This window comes from Dipodomys spectabilis, unplaced genomic scaffold (genome assembly GCF_019054845.1).
Source record: "Dipodomys spectabilis isolate Male_0828 unplaced genomic scaffold, ASM1905484v1 ptg000492l, whole genome shotgun sequence".
Lineage (NCBI taxonomy): Eukaryota > Metazoa > Chordata > Mammalia > Rodentia > Heteromyidae > Dipodomys > Dipodomys spectabilis.
Window position 1 is genome coordinate 1,280,684 of NW_024871169.1, and position 8,969 is coordinate 1,289,652.

At 50.1% G+C, this 8,969-nt stretch overlaps 1 protein-coding gene across 2 annotated transcripts; it reads left to right on the forward strand.

The window, feature by feature from the left end:
• The first annotated feature begins 426 nt into the window (after positions 1-426).
• Positions 427-4,384, forward strand: Magix (MAGI family member, X-linked). 2 transcript variants are annotated; one of them, XM_042669255.1, is made up of 7 exons: positions 427-673; positions 1,477-1,623; positions 2,337-2,419; positions 2,496-2,544; positions 2,620-2,723; positions 2,811-2,982; positions 3,892-4,384. In XM_042669255.1, the coding sequence occupies exons 1-7, from the start codon at positions 625-627 to the stop codon at positions 4,197-4,199; spliced, it is 912 nt and encodes a 303-aa protein (XP_042525189.1). In that variant the 5' UTR covers positions 427-624; the 3' UTR covers positions 4,200-4,384. The 2 variants fall into 2 exon arrangements, with proteins under 2 accessions (XP_042525189.1, XP_042525188.1); XM_042669254.1 differs by having other exon boundaries at positions 2,496-2,723.
• The last annotated feature ends 4,585 nt before the right edge of the window (positions 4,385-8,969 follow it).

Below are 8,969 nucleotides of genomic sequence, written 5' to 3' on the forward strand. Positions count from 1 at the left end.
CTCACACTTGCTAGGCAAACAGCTCTACCACATGAACTATATCCCAGTCCTTTATTTTGTGTTTTGAAATAGAATATAACTACTACCTTTGTCCTGGCTGGCCTTGAACACTCTTGTCCCTACCTCCTGAGTAGCTAGGATTACAAGCCTGCTGCCACCACCACCACGCCTACATAAGTCTTTATGTAATGTGTGCATTTTTTTTTAGTTAAACACACTGGAGGGAAAATAACATAGTTGGAAGTTTACCTTTTGAGGACGCTGCCAAAGCGTTTTGTAAAGTTGCTGTACTATCTTACATTTCCATCAGCAGTATAGTTAAGTTCTATTTCCTCATGTTTTCTTCAACACTTCTTATAGTCAGGCTTGTTAGTGGAAACCAGGGTCCTCGGTGAAGAGAAACAGCAGCACCAGAGGAAAAGCCAGGCTAAGGGTTCCTACTGGCTCCACAGCCAGGTCTCCTTGCCTGCAGCCAGGTAGGTCACCGCGCGAGTTAGGACGCCAGGCACGGGGACTGATCGGCCCCAGCCGTGTCCAGGCCTGGGCGAGGAGCCAGGTGAGCGTGCCCCTGTGCTAAATACTCGTCGCTGGGCAGCCTTGAGTCCACTGGACGGACCACTGGCCATGGAGTCGCGCGCGAGGAACACTGCCGATGCTAGAGGGAGTAGAGGAGGTACTGGTGTGGGGTAGGGAGAGGGAGGGAAAGAGAGCATTCTCAATGGCTCTTGCCCCACCTGTCTGCTCCTCACCTTTTCCATCCTACAGGTGAGGTAAACCGCAGCACTGACACCCGAGCGGGCGGCAACCAGGGAGGGAGTCCAGAGACCTTGACTGCCCACACTTTCACTCGCGTGGAGGGGGCACCAGACAGGAAGGGGCTCAAGAGTCTCCAGAGAATTGTTTCAGGAGGCGTCTGAGGACGCCTGCACACTTAGGGTCTCTCGTGAATTCGGTGTTGGGTGGGGGCCGGCTGGGGAGCTGCGGAGGGGGAATCTGGAGGTATTTGGGTCGAGTTGGGGAAACGGGGCCTCTAAGGGAAAGGGAACTACAGGAAGGTAGCAGGGATTGCTTAGAATATCCCGAAGGCGAATCGGGGGTGGGGTGGAGTAGGGCCCCTGGTCTGGGGAGGGGAGCATGTTCTCGGGGGGGAGGGGGGGGAGATAGCGAACGAGTTTGATATCTAGAGTCATTAAGGGACAGTTGGGGAGTTCCGGAGAAATGTATAGTGTTGGAAGGTGTCCAGGACTATTGTAGTCAAATGGCTATCTCCAGGGATCGTGGGGGCAAGGAGAAGCTCCACGCTTATACCGCGATGGTCTAGTCTCTATCTGTTGGCGACTTCCAGAACTTGGGAGAGGGTGGCCAGGAGTCCCAGGGTATCTTGAGCTGCATTTCTAGCTCTCGGAACGTCAGAATCGTGGGTGTTTGCCGAGGATTAAGATCCGTGCTGTGATCATTCTCCCCTCTCTCAAGCAGGTCGCGGATTTCCCCCGTCTGCGGGCCCCAGGTCCAGGCAGTTCCTGGCGCGGCTGGACGCGCGTCCCCTGGCGGCCAGAGCTGCGGCGGACGTGTCAGCTCTGGTACGAAGAGCAGGGACCACATTGCGCCTGCGCCCCAAGAAGGGTGAGTGACAGCAGGGCCTCCAGAGGGGTGGGGAGGGGAGGGTCTCCAGAGGGGTGGAGCTAGAGTGACTGCTAGGTTTGAAATTACAGGCCTGGGATTGTTAGTTACTCCCCTGGGTGGGCCCAAGGATGTGCTTCAAGAGGGCGGAGTTAGGAGTTGTTTCCAGGGGGCGTGTCCCTTTGAGGTTATTGTGATTAGCAAACGCTTGTAGATTCTTAAAGGTGCAAGGCTGAGTGGTTATTCGGTTCACTGTGGCTGCAAATACTATTTCTGGAACGTCGGAGTCTTGGGGTCGAGACTCGCCAAAGGGGTAGGGCTGGAATGCCGGTCAGAGGGAGGAAACCGAACGCATTGAGAGCAGAGTTTTAAAACTGAGGAATGAGTTGAGGTTTAGAGGCTAGAGGGCTTGGGTGTTATTTTGAGGCATGGACTCTACATGTTATTAGTGGCAGGTAGGAAGATCTTAAGGATTATTCAAATATCTGGCCAGGATTATTTGTTAAGAAGGTGGAGTCAGAACAGTTATTCCTGTGGGTTGAACTCAGAACAGTTATTACTGGGGGGCAGGGAGTGATCTCTAGATAGTAAAATGATGGGCGAGTCTTGTGTGTGAATTGTAGAGACCAGGTCAGAATGCTAACTCAGAGGACTGGTCCTAGGGTGTTTTCTTGGCATGTCCTTCTATGTCCCTTTCTGTCTCTTTCATCCTCTAGCAGTTAATGTTCTGGATTCTGCGGATATAGAAGTCACAGATAGTCGCCTGCCTCATACCACTCTTGTGGAACATCAGTCCCAGGTACCACTTCCTCCTTCTAGTCCATTCCACCTGCCTTGAGGCTGGCAATCTATATATACTGGTGTCCTTACTCCAGCATCGTCGATCAGATACCCTGGGTAAATGTACTGTGCCAGTGACCCCGAGTAAGGCAAATTGTGCTTCGAAGCCACTCCAAATCTCTGGTCGATTCTCTGTGGAGCTTGTGCGTGGTCCTGCAGGCTTTGGCCTCACCTTAAGTGGAGGAAGGGGTGTACCAGACGATGCTCCACTGGCTGTGCGTGGGTTGCTGAAGGATGGACCGGCTCAGCGCTGTGGTTTGCAGGTTAGCCCTAAGATATCCTGCATTCTCTGCCTTTGTCTAGTGCTGCTCATCTGTCCTTCCTATAATACTACTGCCATGTGCTTACAGGCTGGAGACCTAGTGCTTCTTATCAATGGAGAGTCAACTGATGGCCTCACACATGCCCAGGTCCTGGAGCGGATCCGAGCTGGGGGTCCCCAGCTCCATCTCCTCCTCCACAGGCCTCCAGAGATCCAATGCCCCCGAAAACTTGAAGGGGTGGAAAAATCCCAGAAGGGAGGTAAGGCGGTGGGGTTTCCCAGGGGAGAAGGGCAGAGATCTAAGAGGGGAAGGAGAGGCTCGCAGAGCAGAAAGGCTAGGGTCCTAAGTGGAAAGGGTTTGGTGGTCTCAGTGGAGAGGATCAAGGTTCCTTATCTCAGTGTGGTTATGGTATGCTCAAAAGCTGGGATAAGGGGCTGGGAATGTGGCTTAGTGGAAATTGCTTGCTTAGCATGCATGGAGCCCTGGGTTCGATTCCTCAGTACCATGTAAGCAGAAAATGCCAGAAGTAGCACTGTGGCTCAAGTGGTAGAGTGCTAGCCTTGAGCAAAAAGAAGCTCAGGGACAGTGCCCAGGCCCTAGTTCAAGCCCCAGGACTGGCAAAAAAAAAGGGGGGGGGGAAGCTGGGATTAGGAGAGCCCATCAGGGAAGGAATTTCAGAGAGGCTTTCTAGTATGCAGAGGAGAAAAAGGGGGTGTGATCTGGAAGCAGAAAGGTGGAAATGGATTACAGCAGGGGGGAGATAGCATGGTAGGGGTTCCATTCTAGATAATTAGTCAAGGAGAGGGAGGATTGGGAGCCAGTGGAGGTAGGATGTGGCAAGGGAGGAGATCTCATAAAGGTGAAGTTCCCACTCCCAAGGCTAAGGTTGTTTTGCTTTCTTTTGGAGATTGCAGGAAATTCTTTCTGAGGAGAACGTTCTAGATCAAGGTGGGGAGAGGTCACAGAAAACAGGTGTTGCGGTTTGTGAGGGGTAGCACTGGTTGCTGGTCACTGAACAGCACCTCTACTTCCTGAAGGGAAGTTTTTCCCAAGAGGCGGAGTCTCTGTTGCGGTCATTGAGCTTTCTCCACCACTGTCAGCTAAGGACCCCAATTTTTCCACTCCCCACCCCACCGCCCGATCTAACCTGAGGTATTTCCATCCTCAGATCGCAGTCCAGATCCTAGGAGTCCGGGGACCATGAGATCTCAAAGCGCCAGCATTTCCCCAGTTCACCACTCTCGATCCAGTAGGATGCCTAAGATCCGAGAAAGCCTCGAGCCTAGACCCCAGGCAGTGTCTGACAGCCCTGAGGTCCCTGTTCTGGAGCACTGCACAGAGGACCTGGATGATCATGTTCCTACTTCCCCGGGGCCCTGGCTGGTGCCCAGCGAAGAGCGGCTCTCACGGGCCCTAGGAGTCCCGAGGACCGCGCAGCTAGATCAAGAGTTGACTGCCGGAAAACGAAGACACTGAGCTGCCAGCTCTGAGCTCAAGTGCTGTGGTCCAACCTGGATCAGGCGTACTCCGACAGGCACGCACTAGCAGCGTCCTTCAGGCTTCCTCTTGGCGTGGTCCCCTATCCCTCTGGTTCGCACACCCCTCACATTGTCAGTGGTACGGCCCTCCCGGACCCCCTCCTTCCCCATCTCCGCGCTAGTTCCGGGAGAAGAAAGTAATAAAAAATGGTTGCATCCAGTCTTGACTTGCCAGGTGCCCCAGGCGGGGTGGGGCTCCCCAGTCCACCCTGGACGGAAGGGGGTGGGTCGATCTGGTTTCGAGGAGGGCCTCTCGAAACCACCGGCCAGAGGTGTGCAGTTTCTTTTATGCCTCCTCTCCTCCTTCTCTTGACCAATTCCTGCTTCTCTCCCTATCCATTTGGAGGTGTGCAAGGGCTTGCACACACACACACACACACACACACACACACAATGATTGCTCATGGCACGGGTGGTACTGGTGCAGAAGTGAGCCTGTCCTAGCGGGAGTGCCCCAGTATACGCACAGTTGCTGCTCACAATCATCCAGATCCTCAGCTGAAGTTTGGGACAGCAAATCTAGAAGCAGGGTGGTGTCCTTCGCTAGAAGACTGTGGTCTCCCACTTCCGGCCTAAAGGATCAGCTTTTACTGGCTTGAAAACTGCCACCCTCCCGGGCCCCAGAGCCCCCTTTGGGATAGAGCCGGGAAGGTGTGAGTCAGCAGGCAGGCCAGGCCAGGCTAAAAAAGGCTGTTAGAAACCTTGGGCCGCGCCCCCCTTTTCCATAGATGGTGACAAAAACTGCAGCCAGGGCTTGTGTGCACATGCCATGCACTGGGTGTTCCCGGTCCCGGGAGAGACCCAGAGTTTCCTCCATCCTGGGAACTAGGCTCCACAGTCCCGGCTTTTATAGACAGTGGGATTCCAACCGAGGTAGCACTGAGGCAGGTGCTAGCCAATATCAGAAATATACAGTCACCTCTGTTGTCTGTCACCACATCCTGAACACACCCAGCCCCCCCCCCCCCCAGAGAAGCTGTGGTTAGACCGGAATAGGCAACTTCCCCGCCACCCCCCCATAGGAGGAGGTGGGGATGGGAGAGAAAAATTACATGACCAGAGTATGAAATTCTGGGTGTGGGGTGCTGGCAGGGCAGGGACTGCAAAGCCAAATCATTTTTTTTAAAGACAGGGTCTCACTAAATAGCCCTTAGCTCAGATTGGCCTGGAACTTGCTATGTAGTCCAGGCTGTCCTCCAACTCAAAATTTTCCTGTCTGAGTTTCTCAAACGCTGGGAATACAGGCATGTGCCACCTCACCCTGAGTAGAAGTGACCATTTGAATAGTCAGTGCTGTAGACGTTATAAGGGACTGTGTAAGTGGCTTCTAAATACCCCTCCCTGACTCAGCTTGGTGAAATCATGACTACAAAAGTCAGGAAAGGACTCTAGCACCTTATTCTTATAAATATGGTTACACTCAGAGGACCAATAATAGTAACCCCAGCCACCTTTTACTTAATCTCATCTCTGCTACTGGCTTTAGTGCAATAGTTACAAACCTACTCAGCAATTCTGATCAGTGCATTTTATAGAGGAGAAAACTGAGGCTCAGAGATTTCTAATAGCTTGAGGTTAGGAGGAGGTGGAAACAAGATGAATCAGTCTGTCTTTTTGATCTCATCTGTATTTAACAAGTAGCAATTGAACTTCAACTCTATATCTTACACAAAAGTAGGAACTATGGAAATGCTGGAGGAACAACACATACATTCCACCCTTGTGTAGTTGGTCTAGTAAGGCTAGGTAGATATAAGGGAAAGAAAGATATGAAAATGAAAAAATAAAAAGATAATTTCAGGCTGGGAAGGTGGCTCAGTGGTAGAGTGCTTGCCTTGCATGCATGAGGCCTTGGGTTCGATTGCTCAGCACCACATAAGCAGAAAAAGCCAGAGGTGGCACTGTGGCTCAAGTGATAGAGTGCTTGCCTTGAGCTGAAGAGCTGAGGGACAGCACCCAGACCCAGAGTTCAGGCCCCATGACAAAAAAAAAAAATTCAGGAGGGAGGATTGGGTGGGGGGCGGGGGAGGATGGGATGGGATGGGAAGGGGAAACAAAGGAGGAGGCTACAATGCTTGATAAGAAATGTACTCATTGGGGCTGGGAAGGTGGCTCAGTGGTAGAGCACTTGCCTTGCATGCATGAGGCCCTGGGTTTGATTCCTCAGCACCACATAAGCAAAAAGAAAAAAGCGGAAGTGGTGCTGTGGCTCAAGTGGTAGAGTGCTAGCCTTGAGCTGAAGAGCTGAGGGACAGCGCCCAGGCCCAGAGTTCAAGCCCCACAACCGCCCCCCCCCCCCAAAAAAGAAAAAAAATGTACTCATTATCTTGCCCATGTAATTGTAACCCCTCTGGACAGTATTTTCACAATAAAAAAACGATAAAAAAAATTCAGAGAGACACAAGAGTTCCAAAAATATTGAAAGGTCCTAGCCACTCAGCAGGCTGACATCTGAGAATTATGATTTTGTTTGTTTGTTTTATGCCAATCCTGGGGCTTGAACTCAGGGACTGGGCAGTGTCCCTGAGCTTTCTTTTACTCTATCACTTGAGCCACAGCACCACTTTCTGTTTTCTAGTGGTTAATTGGAGATAAGGCTCTCACAGACTTTCCTGCCCAGTCTGGCTTCAAACTGAGATTCTCAGATCTCAGCCTCTTGAATAGCTAGAATTACAGGTATGAGTTATCAGTGCTTGGCAAGAATTGTGATTTTGAAGCCAACCTGGGCAGGAAAGTTCATGAGACTCTTATCTCCAATTAACTACCAAAAAAAGCTGATAGAGGAGGTATGGCTTAACTGGTAGAGTGCCAGCTTTGAGTGAAAAAGCTAAGGGATAGTGCCCAGGCCTTGAGTTCAAGCCCCAGTACAGGCAAAAAAATTGAAAAAGGAGGTTATAGTTGGGCATGTGGTACATTTCTGTAATTCCAGTATTTGGGAGGCTGAGGCAGAAGGATTTTGAGTTTGATCTTAGCCTGAGCTATGTAGCAAAATTTTGTCTCAAAAAAAAAAAGGTGTTAGGAGCAATGATGGTAGACTACTGGCCTTTTGAAGTCCTAATAATCAAACTAGGGCTTGAATGATCTCAAGCTAGATAAATTAAAAGTGGGGGGGGGAGGGCATTGATTGCAGTGGAAACTGAAAGTGTAAAGGCCCCCAGAGCAGCCAGATTTGTTTTGTTCCAGAAATTGAAGCATTCATCACAGTTGGAAAGCACATACTTGGCACTGGGAAAAATATATTTCAGCCCTTCTACTTACTAACCTTGGTGGAAAAAGGAGAGCCTCTTCAGCTTTGAGAGGACCCGTATTTGGGAGTAGAAGAGTAGGTAGGCTATTGGGATAAATTTTTTTAGGTTTTTGTTACTCTCTACTTCCTATGGGATGAGAATAAAACCAACACCCATTCCGGATGAGGGTGTTCATCAGAATACCTCGGGGATACTGATTCAAAACAGCCAGGTGAATGTCTCATGCAACTGTGAGGGTAAGCTAGGAGGAATTACTTGCTGAGAACAATATATTCTGCAAATATCAACAACTTTGCCATTCCGCATTATGCTACAAGGGCTAGCCCCTTATCTTGCCCAGCACCCTGCAATAAATTTATTCTCTTTCCCTATTCCTCATCTAGAGCTAGACTGGTCACCCATCTCAGAATCAGAAAATTGAGGCCCAACATTTAGGCCCAGAACATTCTTGAAGTTGCAGCTTAAGAATCTGGCCTTTGGCTATCTCATCTCTAACCTCTTTTAACAATGTTTGCCCTTCTTTATAGGGAAGCTGTAAGTCTTCAGGCCCTGTTCTTGCTCAGCCTTTCTGTCAGCACAGCCTCAATTCTTGTCATTGGTAGGAGTTTTATGTACATTCCATTATCCTTTTCTCTTTCTTTCTTTCTTTTGGGTGCAGGTGCAGGGGCTTGAACTCAAGGTCTGAACACTCTCCCTTTGCATTTTTGCTCAAGGCTGCTGTTCTATCAGGTACCACAGTTCCACTTCTAGCTTTTTGCTGGCTTATTGGCGATAAAAGTCTCATGGGCTTTCTTGCCCAGAATTAGCTTTGGACCTTGATGCTCAGATCTTAACCTCCTGAATAGCTAGGATTATAGGCTTAAGCCACTGGAGCATGGCTTCACATTTTATCTTTTATCCATAATTCTAGAATCTATAAGGTTCCGGAAACCGACTGCTCCCTCCCCAGTTTGGTACCATTTAAAGTCTACAGAACCATATATAACCTAATTAGTAACAAGTATCCATGGTGTTACTCACTTATTGCAAACATGTATACCTTTCCCTGGGAAAACAATGAACTTTTAACATTCCATACTCTGCTGAGTGTTAAGTAATATACCATATGTAAATTGAGCAAGCTTTCTAATACTCAGAATATTCAGTCTTTGGGAAATTTACCTGCCCTTACTCCTCTCCAGTCTTGAGCTTAAACATGACCTCAGCATTTGGCTAAGGAAACTGAGTCACTCCCTTCCAAATCCAGATTCATGTGCTTCTGAATGGAGCCAGTGCACACAAATCTCAAAAGGCAAAAGGTCCCGATATTCCTGCGGCTGGTACCAGGGAATGCCAAGTGTTTCCAAGATGGGGCACCCCGGGGGTTGTTCCCTCGGCCAGGACAGTCATCGGCGGGGCGGGGCAAGGGGGCTTCCGGGGCGGCAGCCACCTGGCCCGGCCCCCTCCGGCCCCGCCCGCTT

What these genes read in the sequence shown, in the direction of transcription:
- Magix (XM_042669254.1), top strand. Translation starts at nt 625, where the DNA reads ATGGAGTCGCGCGCGAGGAACACTGCCGATGCTAGAGGGAGTAGAGGA. An exon ending in TTGTGGAACATCAGTCCCAG is followed by an intron (nt 2,420 to 2,495) that starts GTACCACTTCCT and finishes TCCTTACTCCAG; the next exon opens with CATCGTCGATCAGATACCCT. An exon ending in GGAAAAATCCCAGAAGGGAG is followed by an intron (nt 2,983 to 3,891) that starts GTAAGGCGGTGG and finishes TTCCATCCTCAG; the next exon opens with ATCGCAGTCCAGATCCTAGG.